Genomic DNA, 21,617 nt, shown 5'->3' on the forward strand with positions numbered 1-21,617 from the left:
TTTCCTCATTATATCTTGAACTTGGAAAAACAAATGGAATAATCACAAAAGCACAGTTTTATCAAATTTGCCCTCAATGGCCTAGATTTAATGGTGGAGTTTTCTGTTTGAGGCACATATCTAAATGACCCATATCTCAATTAGCATCTCAATGAGATATGCAGGTAAAAAACCCCTCCTGCGTTGTCATAGTCATTAAGTCAACATTTGTTAGAAGCCTGCTAGTCAAGTACTATTCTCAACTTCTCATTTAGTCTTTGCAAACAACAAACAAACCAAAAAACAGGGTGGTGGCGAAGATGCTAGGAATCTCATACCCATTGTACAGATGAGAGAATGAGCTGTAAGAAAGATAACCCGTTCTCCCAAGGTCACAAAATTAGTGAGGGTTGGAGGCTGAATGTAAACACGCTGAGTATCCAAAACAAGACTCAATATTATGGGACAACCTCCAAGCCATGGAAAAGGCTGCTTTCTAGCCCATAAAACCTCGTTTCCAGGTGGTTTCTTAAAAATAACAATAATAACAACAAAACCCTCAGCAGAATGTTGGTTCAACGAGTATTTCTAGAAAACCCGATTTCTATTTCTGGACTTTCCCTTATTTTTGGAGTTTTCACTGTTGGTCTGACTTCTAGTGCTGTTTTGTAGAGAGGGAAGCATTCAAGGCAAACGGGATTCACATGTTCACTTTGCCTCCCACTGGCCGTGTGACCTGGGACATTGAATCTGAGTCCTTCAAGGGCCTTGCATACTGGCGTTCCATAAATGATTCCCAAATTTCTAGCTATAGATGTTTTCTTACGATGTAAAACATCTCAATTTACAAGTAAAGAAAGTGAGGCTCAGAGGAATTAAGTGACTTCAGAAAGCTTCCCAGGAGCTCGTCATGGAACCAGTCATGAACCCAAGCTGCCAGAGAACTAGGCGGGAGCGCATTCCCTAGTCCGTGTCTTCTCAGCTGGATTAACGTATGATTGATGATCTCGGCCCCAGGGAGAAGTTCTCCTCGGGCAGATAGTACATGATGATTTTCATGTAAAACCAGAGTGACAGTGCCGGGCAGAGACGGGGGTGTCGCCAAAAGTCTTTTCACTGCCTCTGAGTTTTCAGCGCGAGGGAATGTGGATCGAGTCCCTTATTGACATTTGTATGACTCCTACTTGCCAATTTGGATCCCTAACGTTTCAGCTGAGCTCTGAAAGTTACACAAATATCACTTTGGTGGTTCGCCTTTCTTCTTAAGCTCTGCTGAAGACTTAAATGAGTCCTCATGCTTCATGCTTACCCCTCGCTGAGCGTCTCCAAGGAGCTTCTGTGGAGAACAGTTGCTTACAATTACCGCCACCAGCTGACGCCTTGAACGCACTGAGGTCTCTGTGGCGTGGCCCCAGGGTTCTCTCCTCAGCTCTGATATGCTCGAAGTTTTATCTTTCAAGGGGATAAATATACAGAGGGACGACTCAAAGATGGTGAGCCCAGTGAACAGGATCATGAGGGAATCACGTTATAAAAAGCCTAGAATGGTAGCCCAAATGGAATACAATGAAATCAAAAAAGGGAAATGTAAAATTCCTGGATTCAGGAGCAAAAATTTAAAACCTGTTCAAGAATAGGATGGGAACTTACGTTTGACAAAACATTGGCATACATAAATTTTCACCTTGGCATAGATAAGAAGGCCCCAGAGTTTAGGTTGACTGTGAATCAACAGAAGGCAACAGCAACATGGCTGCCAAAAAGATCATTTCATCTCGGGCTGCCTCACAACATTCGGCTTTCAGAACAAAATAAAGACAATTTGTATTCACTTATTTTAGTCAGACTGCATATAGATTGTTATTTTCCTTTCTGTGCAGCAGAGACAGAGTTAAACTGAAGAGCATCCAGAATGTTTGATAAGAGCAAGAGATGATTCAAAACACATGACATATGAGAGATGGTTAAAGGAACTGGAATTTTTTTTTTTTTTAATCCTGGGGGAATACTGATATGTCAAGAGCTATGAAGGAGCTGAGGTTTTACCCGACTCGCAAGCTGACAATTTAGCTGGATACAGTTTCACAGATGCTGGCGGAAGACGTGAGACTCAGAGACAGAGGACCGTTCATTACAGCAGTCACATCCCCTACAGCACCAGCACTTTTTTGTGCCAGCTCCCACAGGGCAATGCAAAACAGCACCAGATAATGCCTGCACACCGTGGGTTGCATTGCAGGAGAGGAAGCCCGTTCATAGGAAATCCCACCCTTTCATGATAGTCTGCAAGCAAACCCATCCCACCGTCTTTCTAGGGGATGACAGATACTATCTCTCAACACACATCTTTGAAATAGAACAAAAAGCTGTCAGTGCCTTTTCCAGAAGGACAAGCAGAAAGAGGAGAGATCCATCATTGTTTTCAACAGTAACTACATTTTGTCACTTCAGAGGAAAAAAACAATGTCCAGTTGGTGAAAATTTACCAAAAGCCACGTTTATGGTAGATAGGGAAATATTTTTATTAAAAAAAAAACAGAACAAGAAACAAGAAGCAGAACAAGTTCCAAGTGCAGTGGAGTCCTTAAGAAGTTGGATGTGGTCAGGCAGAAACCAGGCAGCCATTTGTCGGGACTGCTCAGGACGATTAATATTCCTGTACCTGAGGAGTGAGGCATTCAATGTTACGTTAAGCTGCTTCTAACACTCCACATATCAGAAAATAGAGGGAAAGAAAGAAGTGAAGTAACCAGGAAAAAATGCATGACAAAAAAGGATAAAGAGTACTTTCAAACTTGAAATACTTCATTGTATATCTTCTGAAGTTCTATCTGGGCCCAAAGAGGATCCAGACATTTCTTTGATAAGCCAGAGATAGAGCCATAGCCAAAGCCTTTATGAACATTAGACTGTAATCTCCCTCATCTGCCTCTTCAGCTAAGAAAAACAGCTCAAAAGTCTATTTGGAAATAAAGACACTTTGAAGATTTACCCTGGATTGATTATCCTGTGTTTTGAGAAACAGAATCTTTGCTAAGGAATCCTTTATAATCTACCTAGAAATACTTCTGGTTGCCCGGACATTTAAACTGAAGTTTTGGGAATACCTCAAAGGAAAATATAGTATCCATAGGGTTTTTGTTTGTTTTTTAAGAAATAAAATGTTTTCCCCCCTCCAAAAGAGAGAGGGGGGGGGAGATAATTAAGAATAACCATCATTGGGACGCCGGGGTGTCTCAGTCAGTTAAACATCTCCCTTCGGCTCAGGTCATGATCCTGGGGTCCTGGGATTAATCCCCCGTATCCGGCTCCCTGCTCAGTGGGGAGCCTGTTTCTCCCTCTGCCTGCTGCTCCCCCTGCTTGTGCTCTCTCTGTCTCTCTCTCTCTCTCTGATAAATAAATAAATAAATAAATAAATAAATAAATAAATAAATAAATAAATAAAATCTTCAAAAAAAAAAAAAAAAGGAATAGCCATCATGATAGTTCTGTTGAATTTCTCTTCACACCACTTATGTAAGGTGAGTCAGCTATAACCAGGAGGTGGAAATGACAGAATATGCCCTTTGACCTCTTTGCCTCTTTATTTCTTTGTAAGTAAAGTGAGGGGGTTGAAATAGACAGCAGCAATGTTTCTTTGTAGCTTTCCAGGCTCCAAAGAATCCAGGGAGAGCCACTTACTTAAAAGCTGGCATAAATTTGGAGCTCTTAGGCTTGGTAATAGGGCTTAGAGAAAAAGTGAGGGTGGAAATCACCTTTGAAAGATGGTTTAAAGGGAATCTCTCCTACCCTAAAGCACAGTAAGATCAATCAGGATATTGGGAAAGGCGACAGGATGGAAGGATAGCATAGTCTCTCGTGGTGCTTTGTGACAAGACGTGAGTGTAGTTTATGGCAGGAAACTGAAAACAAAATTTCCATTCGGCGTTAAATCCAGCCAGGGAATACTCTTCTTAAAAATGACCTTGGAAAGGGCCCCCGACTGGCTGAAATGTTGGACCTTGGCTCATCGGGTCAAACCACACTGTAGGATGGGGAGGCTTTGCTTCTGAAGAGGTAGATATCTCTCTGGAAATAATTCATTGATTCTTCTAAGAAACAAGAGATACCAAGTTTAGAGAGTCTTTTTCTTTTACACCTCACAACGCGCAAGTAACTTCCAGCGTGTGTTATTTTGATCCCAGATCGCATACACACGTTTAGCAATTGGGCATTTCGGGGATCCTGGTCCTACTCTACAACTTTGCAACTAATCAACAACTGAGACTCCCTCCTGTGCATAGCTTGTCTCAGAAGACCCACAGCTCAACTCTCATTAACCAGAGCTCAGAATTTATTCAAGGCTCTGGGGTTAAAGTATTTTTTGAAAATAATTGTGTTTCGATATGTTTTACTTGTCCGTTTTGAAAGTTGACATCGTCTTCATTACAGGGTTTTTTAAAAATGCTTTACGGTGGACAAGTGAAATTTCTCCTCTCCTCAAATTTATCAATATCTTTACAATAGGAAAGCTTCAGGGTTTCAATAAAACACTATGCAACGAAGCCAATAAAAAAGGAACTTGAATGCATATTTTTCCTACATATGTAAGCATCTGTTCCAACTTCTGCCTCCTAAAACTGTTGCTTATTTTGTTTCAGCTTTAACCCTTAAAAATAGTAAAAGAATGATCTGGCTTGGAATGTTCATTACTTCAACAGCAGGAGTCACGTTAATCTGCTTCACACCCCATGTCAGACTTACTTTGCTCCGTGCTTAAGATATTTAAAAAAGGTCTCTTGGAAGGAGCAATGTTGATCTAGAACTTGGGGTCCCTTGGGGGCACAGACCAGGCCGATCTTAGGCAGAGCATGAGTTAGCCACATTTTTTCTGAATCAAACGGCAGCTCTACTCCAGAGTGACCTTGGGAAAGTAATTTTTTCATCCCGGGATGCAGATATACACGATAGAGGGCAGCTGCACTTGTTATAAATATCTTGTAAGGTAGGCAAAATGCAGTGCTGTAACTCCTGCAGCCAGAAAGCTGGGAAAGAGAGGGCTTGTGTGACCTTTCGAGAATATGCTGTTCACCCCAAAGAGCCATGGGTAATTAAAACAGAGAGTTAGCACTTCTCACAGGAGGGATTGATTTACTCTGAATAGCCCAAAGCTTGTTATGGTACTCTTGCTCTGGACAAGGGAGGGGTGGAGCACGGAAGACCCAGTGAGGGCAGGTTGAACAAGGAACAGTAACCTGAGAAGGAAAAACAAAAATGGAGTGAGGAATGAAGGGAGGAAAGAAAGAAGAGCAGGCTTCCAGAGGCCCCCTTGCACTTACTGGCAATCCTGGGCTCCGAGCCTCAGAGGGCAGGTGGCTATTTCAGTCTTTTCCCATTATAGAAGCAGATCCCCACGTTGCCCCGAGGAAGGCTGCACAAACTGGAACTGACAGCCACTCTTCATGTCATTTTCTTTCTCGCCAACCTGCACTGACTCCCACACTTCATTTTGCTTTTAAGGACACTCTGGTGTTCACCTTTATCCCTTCTACACAAAGCTCCGGCTACACCCCAAGCATCTTCCCCAGGCAGGCTGCTCTCCAGGCTGCAGGCTCCACACCAGTACCCTTTTTCCTTACTCTATTGTTTTCCCTCCTCTCCTCCTTTGCATATACCCCCAACAATTCCATCCTATTAGGTCAAGATATAATTTATTTCATAATAATGACTTCCATTGCGTAAAGCCTTATACCAAACATTCAAACGTGTACCATCACACCTGAATCATTGTGTCCCGGGAGAGTTCCTTGATCCTCTTGGCCCAAGTCCATTGCTCCCATGTTCTGTCTCCCATAGCATTTGTTCACCGACCCAGCTCTGCAGAATCAACCTCTAGGGATGGAAGGCTGTAGCACTCTACATTTTCAACAAGCTCCTTTAGAGAAACTGAAATTAGAGTGACCTAAGGAGGCAGAATTTTGACTATGAATACTTACTTTATATTTTTCCATGACGTTTATACATTTTTTACCAGAGTCATGTACACCTTTTATAAGAACAAGTAGTGTGGTGGGGCATATATATTTTTTAAGGTCCCAGATGATTTTGATAGTATGGAAACTGTAAGTCCATACCGGTCATTGAAATAAGGATTCGGACACATGGCTTCTTTCATTTCTTAGGTCTCCAACAAGATTGAAGGGTCCTCATGAGCAAGAACTGGCCCTGTGCCAGAAAGGCCAGGCTCAAAGCAGGTGCTTAATAAATACTTGAATGGGTTTAAATAGACCCAATGAAATAGAAAAAAATTGAATAGGGATTCATGGGACATGGTACATTTGAATAAAAAAAAGAGAACTTTTTAATTAGCAGGTTAAAGAAATATGTATTAGTAAAACATAAAAAATATTCAGGTGACCTCACAGACCAGGGGATGACTGCAGATTGGAATCAGTGTTTTGCTTTAGATCCAGAAGCAAGGGATCTTCGGAGGCATCAGTGAACTAGCAGCATGTAGATACCACGAGGTGGTTCTCTCCTTTTAAGCTGACTCATTCTTGAAGTGGTGTGTTCCGTTATAAAGTCTATAGCTAAAGAAGAAATTTGGGTCATTGGAGAGAGTTAAGAAAAGAACCAAAAGCCCCATACATTGCTGGTGGGAATGTAAAGTGATGTAATGGCTTTGGGAAACAGTCTCAGCTTCTTCAAAAAGTTAAACATAGAGTTAGAATATAACCCAGCAAATCCACTTCTAGGAATATACTCGAGAGAATTGAAAACATACAAAGACTTGGACACAAATGTGCACAGCAGCACTCGTACTAGCCGCAGGATAACAGTGACAGCTGATAAACCACAAAACATGGTACAGCCGAACGATGGAACATTATTCGGCCGTGCAAAGAAATGCTACCACATGGATGAAGGGACCTTGAAAACATGCTAAGTGCAAAAGGCCAGACACAAAAGACCACATATTCTGTAATTCCATTTAAATAAAATGTCCAGAATTGGCAAACCCATAAGACAGAAAGTAGATTCGAGATTGCTGGGGGCTGGGAGGAAGGGGATGGGAAGTCGCTACTAGTGGGTATAGAATTCCAGATTTAGACAGTGGTGATGGTCACACAATGCTGGAAAGGTACTAGAAGCCACTGAATTGCACACTTTCAAAGTGTAGATTTTACAGTATGTGAATTATATTTTAATAAAGCTGTTTTTTTTTTTAATAAAAAAAAGTCAAGAGGGGTACCTGGCTCACTCACTTGGAAAAGTGTGTGACTCTTGATCTTGGGGTTGTGAGTTCAAGTCCTGCATTGGGTGTAGAGATTACTTCTAAAATAATTATTAATTTAAAAAAATCTTAAAAACAAAGTCAAGTGTTGGGGCGTCTGGGTGGCTCAGTCAGTTAAGCATCTGCCTTCAGCTCAGGTCATGATCCCAGGGTCCTGGGATCGAGTCCCATATTGGTCTCCCTGCTCAGTGGAGAGTCTGCTTCTCTCTCCCCCCACCCACTGCTCATGTTCTCTCTCTCGCTGTCTTTCTCTCTCTAATAAATAAATAACATCTTAAAAAAAAAAACAACAAAGTCAAGTGGAATATGGGGAGGGGGGAATCTAGATAGCAGACCCTCCAAAGAATGTTAAAGGGCTGCTTTTTCAGGCATAGTTGGCTTTTTGAACTTTTTTAATTAATAAAAAAAAATTAGATGGCTAGCTGAGGAGAAAATTAGAAGACAGAGATTATAAATACAGCCTTAGGGGTTTAGTCTGGGTACACAAGAGAAGTTGGAATAAGAGGTGTTCACATCTCTCTTTTCAGTGGTCTAAAATAGTGCTTAGAATAGGTCGTACGTGTGCAGGACGATGTGTGGGAGCCCTCTCTGAAATGGGAGAGGGATGAACTTGATGACCTTGCAGCTTTTTCTGTCCCTCAGAACATGGCTCGTCCTCCGAGCTCGGGATCACACGCTGCCACCAGCACAGTGGTCTCAGTGAAACAGGAGAGGAGACACTACCATTTCTTGACAAGTTTTATTTGGCTTCTCTATTCCATCACATACATTCCTCTTAACACTGTGACAGTCTTCTCTTCTAAACAATTAACTTTTTATTTAAAAAACAAACAAATAAACAACTCATAGCTGCACGCACAACCCATTATTTCAATCATTTGTATCAGGAAAGTCAATTCAGGTTATGTATAGCTACCTCTACTGCTTATTAATATGAATTCCTAGAATGTACTTGGCCTGGTGGAGAGTTTTCAAGCCTCCATAAGCCTTTGAATTCAGTTGTACTTGAGAAATAAAATGAGATCATCCTCACTCATCTTTTCCACGGATGGAAAAGCGCGCCTCACCGCCTGGCTTCCCAATGCTCCTCTAGGTTCACTCAGCCCAGTCTCTGCCCAGGACCCGGATTCCCATAGAAATAAAACCAACAGAGAGACGAGCTCAGAACAAGGAAGCCTCTTCGTGGCGCTGTGATCAGATTCATTTCAGATCCTTTCCATTCTTTACTCTCTCGTTGGGTGGGCGAGCGCTTCATTTTATGGCAAAGTTTGTGTCAGTGCTGCTGAGGCTCTTGCTCTTCCCACCGCACATGTTCAGCAATATTCATTCATCGAGTAAACATGCAAATTCAAGCCTTCCTATTTTGGGAGAGTGTTATAAACCTTCACCTCCAATATCCTTCAAATGCTTTTAACCTAACAACATGTTTAATAAATGAGGGATTGGAGGTCTAGGACCAAGTGCCGTTAAAACTTGGTTTGTTGAGAACATTGACTAAAGAGAATTCCTTGCCAAGACATGATGCCCTTCACCTCCTCAGGAGGGGGATCCTGCTCGCCCTCTGCTAAGCAAGGGCATGGTCAAACTGCCCCTTCTCCAGCCCTTCAAGTCCATCGGCCCAGGTTGAGGTCGGCATGCTCCGGTAAGGGTCCAGAAGGATCCGGAAGCACCTGACAATGAGGATGCCCAAGAAAATGAACAACAAAATCACAAACACAAATGTGGTTTTCTGCTCCAGAGACATGCTAGAATCTGCCGACGCGTTCTCAAGGGGCACCAGGGGTGAAGGGACGGGCTGTCCTCCATCCATCGTCCAGAGAAGCAGGAGCACGGGATCTCCCAGTTTCCTTTTCTTCCATCATCAGTCTGCTGAGATCATGGTGGCTGCACCGTGGAGACGCTGAGTTATCTGCAGGAGGAGAGAAAGGGAAGGAGAGGGGATAACTACCAAAGAGCAACTTGATTTCTATGCTCATAAGACTGTTCATCAGAGAAAACAAGGAATCTCTAAACTTCTTCACCGAACGTGCTACATTCTGTGTAATTATGGGGAAGAATATTTTACTCTTGCATGAAATTACCAGACTGTCCTCAGAGCAGCCACCTGGGGCCAAGAGGGATGGGCGGGGAAGACAACCAGAGTACAGAAGATGAGAAATGTGCAAGGTAATGTTGACCTCAGGGTGTGCTGCCAACTTGACATCCAAACCCAGTGTCCCCTGCCAAGTCTCTTCCAGATTCCCTCCAATAATAGGACTTTCACATCATTCTCATAATGATACCATTGATGGAACACCAGCTATGTGCCAAGACGTAGCTAAACACAACATAGGTTAGCCACTCTACTACAAGCTCCGTGAAAGCCAAGACCTCTGTAGCCCCAGTGGAAGGAAACTAAGGCTGGAAAAGGTGCTTAATAGAGAAACGCTCAGGGAGTATCGGGTTCTGGGCCCCAGCCTCTGGCCTCCATTTTGCTGCTTAATGAGTATGGGCCCTTGGAGGAGTCGTAAAATGTAAAATTGGAATCCAAAATGCCTGTATATCTCACGGTGCCATAAGGAGGATGAATGTCTGTGAAAACACTTTGAAAAGTATACAAAGAAGAAAAACAAGCAAAAGTAAGAGTTTCTTCACTTCCGACATGGCTGTCGAAGCCAGGATGCTTCTCCTTTGCTTTCTGTTTCCTGGGCCAACGGAGAAAGGAGGTGTCTCAGACTCCCAGACCACCAAGCTCCTGCTGCTTTTCTTTTTTCTTCAGAAAACAAAGACCAGGTTCAATACTTCACTCCGAGAAGCACCTCGAGAACTGAGCTGGGGAGAAGGAATTGATTGGCTGCATTTTTTTTTAAAAAAAGCTTTACAGTGGCTTCCTACTGCCTAAGACCATTTGATAAAGGGGAAGAGTAGGAAAAAGATAAGTTATCACTATTTCCATTTTACTGGTGGAAGAATTAAGATATATGGATATTACCGTTTGTCTTTAAAGGCAAGTTGGGGTATACACAAAGACCATAAAAACTTCAGATGTTGAACTAAATCTACATATGAGTCTGTTTGTAAGAAAAATTGTGTAGGTGAGTAGTCAGCTATGGGAATTAACATAGATTCAAAAGAAAGGATGTTCAGTGAAAAGAAGCAACAAAATAAAAATAGAAATTATGACCTAAAGCTCAAACACAATATTTCTACAGTTAACTTCTAATTGTTGCCTTGAAGCATGGCGTTAGTGATCATCATAATGGCTTGCATGTATGTTGACACTTCAAAGTTTATAAAATCACAGTTTAAGGCAGAGTTTATAAGATTTACAACCCGTGTCTGGAAGGAAGGAGTTACCAGTTTGGGGGGAAAGACTATTTTGCTGCTCCGTGACTAAATTTTGTTTAAGGCTGGAAGAGTTGCAGTAGATTTGTTTATCATTCATTTTTGTTTTGAAGCAAGATCAGGATAAAATTTGATGGTGTTTCTTAAAAATAAGCTCCTTAGGGATATAGAGGATGTTGATGGATTGGGTTTGGTTTGGTTTGCTTGTTTTTAAGGACCCTCCCAACCTTGGGAGTTAACTCTCCACAGATAACTGGGCTGAGGGAAGGAGGAAAGAAAGGGGTGGCCAGAGCTTTCAATGCAACAATCCCTAGTGCTTCCAGCGAGGGCCGTTTGCACGCCCAAGAAATAGCCAAACCAGACTTGTTCATACCGAGTATAAAATTCACCAAGGGCTGGGCCCAAAGAAAGTCATGTGCTGCTTGAGGAATAAATGCCCAAGCCATCTGCCATGTTCCCTTTTATCTTCCCATGTCCTACTGAACATCCCATCACTTTGACCCTGCCCTCCCCACGGACTTACTAGAATCCCACTCTATGTCCATTTTCCCTCCAGCCCAAATGAGGCCAGAGTCCCTTTCTTTGTCTGTTCTTAATGCAGCTGAGAGAGCTGTGCATTTTCAGGACGTTCTGTATGAAAACATTATGTAATCCAGAAAGGAAATAGAGGAAAATTGAAGCCCATTAACTGCATAAACGTACAACGTAAAGACGCCTGGATCTGTGAAGTTCAATGAAAACAGTGAACAACTAGACATAGGACAGCGTGAGCCTGCGATGTCTCCCTAGCCACAAGCTAGGAGGCCAAAATAGTGATACCTTGTTCAGTCCTCCCTTCTCACCCCCAGTGTCCACTCGATGGCCAGGAGCAGTCTTCCCTGGCCTTGTTGTTCAACCAAAGCAAAATGCCAACTCCCTTTCTCCTATCCCATCATCTCATACTGCCTAGGCTTCCTCTATAACTCGTGTTTTCGAGCTGGTCCACCATTCACGTGGGGGCTGCAGGGATGGGCAGCCATTCCAAGAAGTCCCAGCAAGTAACCTAGTCATCCTCATTCAAGTTATCAGCCCCATTTCCCTCTTCCGTCTCCCTGTAAATGAGTCTGGAGCCTGGCTTCTTCCCAGGGAAGCCAACCCTTAGAATGATTTAAAAGTCAGTTTTAATTTGCAGTGATACCACCCTATGCTGATTAAAAGGCAGACGCAAGAATATGGTTAACCCTCTCTGCGGGCTCCGCACAGGTTCTGAGAAGCCTGCTAAAATATAAATACATATATTCCAACTGCTTCCTGATAAGCCGAACTGATGAGAAAGCGTAGATGAAAGCATTTTGAAAACGCCACGGCTCTTTATAAATTGTCAGCCTCTCCCCTCCCAGCATACTGTGAAAACCCAGGACCTATTAAAATAACTTCATTTAGCCAAATCTTCAAAGCCTCTTACTAAATTGCAATATTTTACCAAGCAGAGTGACACCTTAACACTGAGCAAGGATTTGACTAGGAAAACTGCTCTTACTTGAAGGAGGGGAAATGTGGTAGGGGGACTGTGGGGTCTTGCCAGAAATGAGGGGTCACTGGGGCTTTTGGGAGGCAGACATGGGGTACTAAGGGCTGATGGCCCAGGAGGAAAGTCCTGGGGAGGGTGGGGGTTGGTGGGTACAGATGAGAAGATCTGGAGGTGGTTATAAAGGGTTATGGGGATACGGAGACCCAGGAAGAAAGGCCTAGGACTGATTGAAATCCCTGGAAGAGCCTGCTTGATTTTAAACCCGCAATCAGCTAATCAATAATTTATAAATTTGGAAAGCTCCACAGCACATTTACGTTAAAGGCAGCATCGGATAGAGTTAGAAGCAGAAAAGAAATACATGTAATCACTTGACTACCACAGTCCCAAAATATTCAAAGACAGCAAAATTTTAAAATGTCTGCCTTGGAGTGAAATGTCCCCTTCGGCAAAAATGATCCTTGTAAATGTTCACGACGGCTTCTACCTAAATAATGAAATCTTCCTTTTAGACGAATAGAGAAATCTGGGCAAGTAAATTATTTTAAAGGATTTCCGACACAACCATCCTGAGTGTTAATAATAACAAAAGGCAGTTATTTTAAGCACGAGAGGACCACAGTTACTCACCGCCGTAGTTTAATCCTAACTGGCTTCCCCATCCCACGGAGCATGCAGTTCTTCCCTGGACCTCCATTCGCATGTGCTCAGGACACAATAAAGTCTCATTTTAATACTGGACTAAAGCAAACTTAATTAAAAGATCCCATTCTCAAAAATCGTATAACACATCCCCAGAGTCAAGCTCCCTGGACTCCGTGATCGTCGCAAAGTGTAAAATACTCTGCATTAGCCACGAACCCCGGGTAATAGTTTGTCTCAGCCCTAGCCATTATCACTCTCAGCCACTGGCCCCACTTAGAGTAATTTACAAAGAGACCTCTCTTTCTTTCCTCATGCTTCGGACATACTGCGCCAAGTTCCATCCTTCTCAGCTCAGATCTACCACTTCTTCCCTCAAGAAAACCTTGGCACCCCAACGTCCAAGGACCCTAACGGCCCACTGAGTCCCTCCCAGACCTGAGAGCCCTGTTTCCTGGATGACAAATTAGGTCATATTCCGGCAATGGAATTTTTGTAAGATATGTATTTCTTTTCCTCCTAAGCTCAAACCGGAACAAACATCAAATTGCATTTGGTTTGGAGTAAAAGGATCAAGAAGAACAAACTTACATGGGATGGAGTCTTCAGACACCTGAGGAGGCTGTCCTCACTTAGTCTGCTCTGCACGAGCTGTTCTTTGAACCCCTCCAGGTTTCCCACCTCTGAGCTTTTAGTCATGATGCTCTCTGCCTGATGCCCTCCTCCTCGCTCTATTCCCGCCTGTGGGTTTCGCTCCCTCCCTCAGGGTTGGCACCAAATGCCACCTCCTCGGTGGGCCCCTCCCCCCCGTCTCTCCCTGCACCAAAGAGATGGGGCACTTCCTGCTCTGTTCCCCCCGGGAGCCCTGCCCCTGCGATCTGTGGCAACACCTGTCACAGGACCTGTCTCCACAGGGTGTTCAACTCAGTCCCCTTATTATTATTATTTTTTAAAGATTTTATTTATTTATTTGACAGAGAGAGAGACAGCCAGTGAGAGAGGGAACACAAGCAGGGGGAGTGAGAGAGGAAGAAGCAGGCTCCCATCAGAGGAGCCTGATGTGGGGCTCGATCCCAGATCACCGGGATCACGCCCTGAGCCAAAGGCAGATGCTTAATGACTGCGCTACCCAGGCGCCCCCAACTCAGTCCCCTTATTAAATAGCAAGCTCCTTGAGGAATTCCTGGCTGTTCTGGGGTCACTGCCTTTTTTTAAATAGATGTTGGATCAAATCTCTGGCCCCTTACAATCCACGGAACTGAATTCAAACTTTGAGGTACCAGTTGATACAAAGAAGGGGTAAAAAAGCCCATGTCATCCACCCAGCTTAGGATGTCAGACCATTGTGTTTGAAATAGATCTTATTTCAAAGAATCATAGATAGTCTGAGTCACAGTGACAATTTAATAGTCTACGATTTCATGATTCGAAAAGCAGTTATTTGGCTTTTTACATTTTCCTTGGCTTCAAGGCCGATGGGTTGGGTCCCATCAAATACAAAAATTAGCAGCAGCCCTTCTGTTTCAGGGCTCAAGCCTTTCTGAGCTAATTGGCTTTGCTGCTGGAGAAGAGCAGCCGTTTAAAATATCCTGAAGCCAGATGTCTTACCTGGAACCCATAAATGTCATCATGTACCCTTCCCAATCCTTTGGACATTTCATTTTGTCAGCGTTGCATTATATAATTTAACAGTAAGGGAAATTATTTTATCTGAAGAAAATAGACCTTAAAGCAACGATATATTTCTTTTCTTATTTTTAAAGTGACAGCAACAGAATTAGTTTGGTGCCTTTGGCACTTTGCTCTGTGGAGCTGCCCATAGGCATTTGGTCCCAGCCTCTCATTTTGTGGCCATCAGTTTCCACGCACCCGCCCCCTCCCCGCAATGGGTTGCGATGGTCATACTTATAACAGACACAGCGCATGTGAAGTCCTGCCTACCATATCGTGAGCGTTCAACAAACACGTCATGATGAATGAGCGTTTCCTCTTTATACCAGTTTTGGGCAAAATGAGGTTTCTTTCTAAGTTCTATTATGCAAACAAGCACACTGGGGAATGGAGATTATAAGTAAACTGCCCCAAATCCTAAAATCCAGTTACCAGAAGAGAAGCATTCCCCAAAGACTGCTGACTTGAAAGTTTCTCTCCAGCATGTAGGAATGAGTAGCAACTCAGTCATCCCTCGGCTGCTAATGTGCAGGGAGCAGTGAAGCAATACCGTCTATATTTTAAGTACCTCTAAACCACATAAGTGCTGCATCTCGTTTTTAAAACTTCTAGGCCAGAAACCTAGTAATGTGACTTGACAGGTTTTCAAAAGTAGATGCAAAAACAGTGGGTCTATTGAGCAAGAACACTCACAGGTCTGTAGAGTTTGCATTCAATGTGACGGACAGGACACTTCATCCTACAAAGACATCCTGTGTATCTTATTTATATTTCTCTGGCAGACGAGTGAGACCACTCTGCGGACTGTACCAGGAAGGGAACTGGCGAGGTAGGCCAGACTGAATGTGCAGTGACTAGCAGAGACAAACTTCCTCCAAGTGCTGCATTATTCTCCAACAGTTCTGAAACTGCCTCTTGAAATGTTAACATGCCTTTTGATGATTAACGTAATCCATATCCCGAGAGTGAGGCTAAATAGGATCGTCTCTACTCTTTGAGCCCCACAAAGCCTCAGCTGCATTGCTGTTTGCATAACTGGAGATGCACTCCACCTTCCATCCCCACCCTCCCACCCCAGACGTGTAAACACCCCAGTCGACCCTATTAAATATATTCCCCTATAACTGTGAGCCTTCCACAAAAGCTACCTCATCAGCTAAGGCACCAAATCACTATATAAACAAAAGTTATTACTTATGAATCTTGTGGAACTAGTGTGTAGGAGCCCAGGGAATGGTAATTTGCATTCCAGGATATACACACATGGATGCAAAATATTTCCTATAAATTCAAAGAAGTCATGGCCCTCTTGGTGACCAGCCCTGAAATTCAGGTGAAGATTTCCTGGCTCTTTCTAGGTACTTCATGTATTTCAACCAACATATACCTCCTTTTTTTTTTTTCTCTCACATAAATACATGGCAACTTCCATATTTTTCTTTTCTGAATATAGCCCTGTTGATCCAATACAATAGCCCTGATGCTTCAGAATTCACAGGATGGCTAAGGACAGATAGTACTTTATACACTCAACAAATAGACTACTAGAGGCTACTAGAAAGCCCCCAAACAATGGCTTGACATACGCGTGAATCTGGTCAGCTACAAATGTCAACAGGCAGTTTCAGAACTGTTATTACCCCCCACTGCTGCACTGGGAGGTCCGTTCCCTCGGACTGTCACTGCCAAGTCAGCCTGCAGATGTCTGCTTGGGCTTGGGAGTGGACCCTGCTGTTCCTGGCTTCCCGGCTCTGGGTCAGCAGGAGACCACCATTCTCATCATCCTGAGCCCTAACCTCAGCGTGACTTCTTCCCTATCTTCATCTTTCTCCCAACATCTGCTGGACGGGTTTTAAAGGGACTGCAGGGCAAGGCTGCAGCCTCACTGAGAACATCAGGAAAACCCCACGTGAGTGCCCAGTCGGGAACTGGGGGTACCAAAAGGCACCACTAGAAAACTGGAACTTTTCTCTTTAAACGATAAACCTTACTGTTATACCCAGTTTGCCTTCTCTGTCCTTGCGAAAAAGAGCACTTGCTGATACCTCAGAAGGCTAGGGCTGCACCGTGCTTACCAGCCAGGGACACCAGGGACAGTCAGCGTTATCCTTAGGAGTTGTTAAGTTGTGATCCCTTGTGAACAAATCAAAACATCCCTATTACATTTTGGAAGGTTGGATGTTTTCAGTGAAGGGAAAAATTACTGTAATGGGCAAATAGCTTTCGAGAATAATTTACTGCAGCTTAGCAAAGAAAAGAGCCTGTTTTACTACTCCTTTATCCAGTATCACTAGCACTGTAAACTTAAGCATGCTTTAAACATAAACGCATCATTCCATTTCACCCCCCTCGTATTAACTTTACCTAGCAACTGTTTCATTAGACTTCATCTGACATCTAGAGCTAAATTCAGAGCTGGGATGCAAAAGGCATCTCTGCGATTATCGCTTATGCATACATCGTAAAGTTAGAGAAAATCATTAATTAGCCCAGCAAGGACACGCTGTTGGTCAAGTACCTGAGTCTGGCTGAACAAACACTTGATCCATGTCCTGGTGGAACAGTTACAGGTAGTTATAAGCCTCTTTAGTTTCCATTCTTCCCGACCAAGCTGCTGTTGAGGCAGGAGACAGAGGCAGCTGCAAGCAGCTGAGGGCACACCCCAGATCGAAAGCCGTTGTTTCAGGCTTAGCAAATTCCCATTAGAGCCCCCGAGTTAAAGGAGCATCGTCTTTCTGTGTGAGGCATCCTTAGCGGCCACTACGGCTGCTTCCTTGTGGTGAGCCATGAATTCAGTTCTGCCTCAGCAAGTCTTCAGAGGATTCTGCTTCAGTGAGTAGAGGCAGTATCCTAGCAGTGTGTCTGAAATCATCTTCCAGAAAGCATTAACATTCACAAGGAGTACGGGGGGGCGGGGGGGTGTGTGGAAACATCACCAGGCATTCCCATACCTTTTCAAAATCAAAGCCATAAATCTACCAATGCTCTGCTCTCCTCTATTGATTGTTGACACTATTCCTCTTTGGGGCTGTCAATTAGCACCTTGCAGCAACCAGCCTCCATATTGATTATGGTTTATGACCTTCGGGCCAACTTAATTAAGGGGAAGACTTCTAAGGAAGGACATCAACATAATATTTGGGAAACGGAGGGAAGGCTCCTTTTCCTAAAGAAAACAAAATTGACCTTTCAGAAAAGCAGGACTTATGGGAGGCGAAGAGGAAAGAACAATTAAAAAACAACAACAACAACAAAATCATATTTTTACCACCTGTTTGTAAATTTGCTAGGCTGTAGATTGCCAGGCCCAGTGTATCCTTTGGCCAGCTGGCACGATTGTAAACTTGACAGGCACCCCACCCCATGCAGGCCATCAGAGACCACTGATGAATAAAGATAGACCTTCAGTGAGAGAAAATTGTTCTAATTCTACAGATTCTAGTTACATGGCACAACACTTAAATTATTTTCCTTGGATAGAATGCCTAAATAAATTTGGAAAATGTTTTAGGATAAAATTCGTCTTTTAAAAAAAAAAGTGCTTCTCTGGAAAGAATTCAACACAATCCTTAAGATGGAACATCCTTGTTTTTTGGCAACTCACCACTTTCTTTGTTGAAGTAGAAGCACAGTTAGCAACAACACCCACCCACCAAATGATGGGGTGCATGATATTTAAAGCTCACTCTGACGGTGCCTGTCAGCTTTGCTGTCTCTTCGGCTCTTGCGAGAAGCCGGCCATTTACCCAGTAGCTGTAGGGGCCTGAGAGAGAGCTCATTGTCTAGGAGGAAAATTTCCATCCGCTAGCAACAGACAGCAATCCTGGATAGACCTCAGACCCAAGAAAATGTAAATGCCAGATGTTGTGATCTCATGTCAGAATCAAATGCTTCACATTAGAAGATAACCTCACGCGAATATGAAGGTTCTCTCCCCATATGTTTTCCAGATTTTAACCGTATTTCCTTTCCAATGAGTTTCTCTATATTCACACACACACACACACACACACACACACACACACACACACAAAACAATGGGACACATGAAATCCAACAGAGCACTATCATTCAGTACTAACTGGTATCCTTCGTGCTCTTCAGCCGACGGTGCTGGTGGATGGAGCAACCTGCCTCGGTAATGCCAACAGAGTGTGCCTCAGGGAACATTCTGACCCCACCCGTACTTATATGCTTATCATTCCGTGGGGTGGGAAAGCACTCTCGTTAGAAATGAACCGGAGTTACTGCGAGCTCACCCTGCCCGTGAGGCCTCCTCAGATATTGTTTTACCCTATAGACTGGGAGAGGTGGAAGGGAACATGAGAGGCCGTGGCTGCCCTTCAGCTCCTCCACGAGCTGAAACCATCCCAGAGAGACGAGTGCCTGGCCTATTTTTAAAACTCTCCAGAGAATTAGATTCCATACCCCACTCTGACAACGTCTGTGTAAACTAACGTCTCCGTTGCTTACTTAGCCTCAATGGGATGGCGTATTTCTTCTCATACTACCCTGGTTGCAAAAAGTCAGTCACGAACCACCACATGATTTTGCGAGAATGCTCTTACCCCCGAGGAAGCTTGAACTAGGGAAACCAAAGGACGTTTGGTGAAGATCTTGCAGCCAAGTTTGGATATTTCTTTTATAAGATAATTGTCATTGAAATGATGGGAGTGAGCCTTTCCCCCCCCCCATGCAGGCACATTATGTGACTCATCGTGAATTCTGAAATAGCGAATAAGGATTTATGAGAAGTCGAGTTCCTTGAACATTTCACAGTAGGTCCTATTTCTTTAGTCTCTAATAATTCTCTTTATCTCTCCTCTGAATTCTTTTCCGAATTTCTGCTTTCTGGTCCAGCTTGAAATCGAGAACCCAGAATGCTACACAGGGCTATGCAAAGCTTAAACTCACAGGAATTTGTGGTGAATAGGGTGATTTCATACTATGCCTCTCTTACACATTCTGATCCCAGGGTTACTCCTGGGTGTTAATTCAGTCTTTCTTTTTAGCCACACATCATGAGTCAATATTACTAGAAATCTACTTTAAGAACTTTCTCTATATTTTAATTTCAAATCTCACCCTTGTATATTCTCTAGATACTAATTCTTCCCTCAATGTCCCATGCTGCACTTTTTCATAAAATGATGGACAATGAATATTTTTTAAAAGATGCTTCATGAACCATCAAGCTTTATGCCAACCCAAAGCTGTTATTATTAGCATTATCATTATTATATTTCTGTCTAATCCTCAAAATTGAATTGATTCTTGATCTAATCTTCAAAATAGAAACCTGATTTTCTTTTCATGTTCATCTCTAGGTTCTTGGTAAAAATCTAGTTTCTTCCTTCGTGTCCATTTTTCTTTCACGTAGTCAAGAGACATTCACTAAGTTCATTCACTCGCATCAGGTCTGTTCTGTGTTGGGTGGGGAAGAGTGACAAATATGGAAAAGTCGGTGCCTGCTTGAGTTTGTTCAGGTTATCACTGCACAACTCTGGGAAGGACCCAGAGGGGCTCCACATCCAGCCACAGCGGCCACGCTTCTGGGCAGAAGAGCCCACCTCCGCTGTTTTCCACTCCCTCACCTCCCCTTCCCTGCTCAGCCAGCAGACATCTGAATTATGTCCTCCTTTCTCTACAGGACTTGATTTCACAAGGTCATCTGTGCCTTCTCATTGTCTCAAGCAAAAATAAATAAATAAATAACTTGGGGTATTGATCTTCCTCTCTCTTTGTGGCAACACTGGGACATAGCTGACCAGTGTTTAGGGAAGTTCTAGATAAAAGGACACACAGAGTAAGGTGGAGTGGAAGAACTGATATCTCAGCCCTCTTCCTTCTTGGCCTGCCCCTCTCCCCTGGTGCCCCCTTGGCTCCTCTCCCTCCATAGTCTCTCATTTGCCCCTTAGAGGCTCAAGCCAAGTTTAACTCATGTAACCACCAGTGACTCTGAAATTAAGGGTGGAAACACAGGCAGGCTAGGATACATATTAATGGGTCCACCACTTTCAATTCATAAAAAAAGCAGTGAAAGTCCGTTTATGTGTTATTTCTAGGTTTCTGTCTTCTTCATTTTTTTAAAAAATAAATCAGTACATCGTGTAATATGAAGTTTGTTTGTTTTTTTTTTAAATCAAGATGAGCTCTAGTTCTAATATCCCTCTGATTTGCCAGGTCTTCGTATAAGTTTATTTATCCACTCAGCTATCTTCACAGGTCAGTGAACAATCAAAGCACCAGGGAACAGTAGGGAAGGTTTAATAATATTCACACCAAGCCCATAAATTAGGATCTATAGTCAAGCATTATTAAAAGCGAGCAGGTTAAAGTCCAACTGCAAATTGGCAGCCTACCGGGTTGATGTTTTTTTCTTGAACGCATTTCTGTACACATCACATCTGTGGTATGTTGAATGCTCAATTAGTAGCTGATGAATCTGGAACAGAGTAGTATTCAAAATGAAAGGAGAAGGAGACAATGCTGCAACTCAGTGCAGATGTATTTGGAAGGACAAAAACACTGATAGAAAGTAATATTTGAGAGTAACAAGGCTTGCCCTGTAAAATGAACAAGTTTGTTCATTTTTTCCTTTTAAGTCAAAAACAATAAAGCATCAAGAAAGGAAATGCATCACAAAAAAAGCTGATGTCCAACCCTGTTCTATTTAGAGACAATATTTGCAAACTTTCAGATATTAATTCTAATTACAGCATGAAAGTGTTAGAACGTTACTATGGATTATTCACTGTTCAAAAGAAATTCTTACTGAGGAGTTAACAGCCTGGCAGGTAAATTTATTCTTTTTATATGCCTTGTACAATAATAACAATTTTCTTAATGACTTTGAAATACTTAATGCCTTTAAAATGTCATATAAAGTGCCAATTAGAGTATTATATACACCATTCTTCTCAATTTTTATGCCTCATTTTGGCACTACTCTTTCTGTTCAACAGCTGCTCTTTAGAAGGGACCTGTACTGTATGGACACTTTGAGGATTGAGGTGATTAAAACATTAAGATGATTTAGAAAATGAAATAGAATCAGCCTGAGAATTACTGACCTGTAGCCTGACTTTCGTACCTGACAAAATTCTGCAACTAAAAATCTCACCACTGAAAATCAATTTGAAAACACCCAGAGGAGAAAACTAATCATACAAAGCAGTTTTTAAAATGCTGGTTAAAAAAATTCATGACAAACCAATC

At 42.9% G+C, this 21,617-nt stretch overlaps 1 protein-coding gene across 4 annotated transcripts; it reads right to left on the reverse strand.

Moving 5' to 3' along the window:
- Window positions 1-7,977: 7,977 nt before the first annotated feature.
- Window positions 7,978-18,618, reverse strand: CTXN3 (cortexin 3). 4 transcript variants are annotated; one of them, XM_087862337.1, is made up of 2 exons: window positions 18,482-18,618; window positions 7,978-9,161 (listed from the first exon to the last, which is right to left on the reverse strand). In XM_087862337.1, exon 2 carries the CDS (start codon window positions 9,060-9,062, stop codon window positions 8,817-8,819), a length of 246 nt encoding a protein of 81 aa, XP_087718463.1. In that variant the 5' UTR covers window positions 9,063-9,161; window positions 18,482-18,618; the 3' UTR covers window positions 7,978-8,816. The 4 variants fall into 4 exon arrangements, with proteins under 4 accessions (XP_087718463.1, XP_045651036.1, XP_087718461.1 ...); XM_045795080.2 differs by lacking the exon at window positions 18,482-18,618 and adding an exon at window positions 16,918-17,418; XM_087862335.1 differs by lacking the exon at window positions 18,482-18,618 and adding an exon at window positions 13,320-13,458.
- Between the last annotated feature and the right edge of the window lie 2,999 nt (window positions 18,619-21,617).

This window comes from Ursus americanus, chromosome 5 (genome assembly GCF_024610735.1).
Source record: "Ursus americanus isolate L20-20 chromosome 5, mUrsAme1.1.p, whole genome shotgun sequence".
Classification (NCBI taxonomy): domain Eukaryota; kingdom Metazoa; phylum Chordata; class Mammalia; order Carnivora; family Ursidae; genus Ursus; species Ursus americanus.

What these genes read in the sequence shown, in the direction of transcription:
- CTXN3 (XM_087862337.1), bottom strand. Translation starts at nt 9,062, where the DNA reads ATGGATGGAGGACAGCCCGTCCCTTCACCCCTGGTGCCCCTTGAGAAC.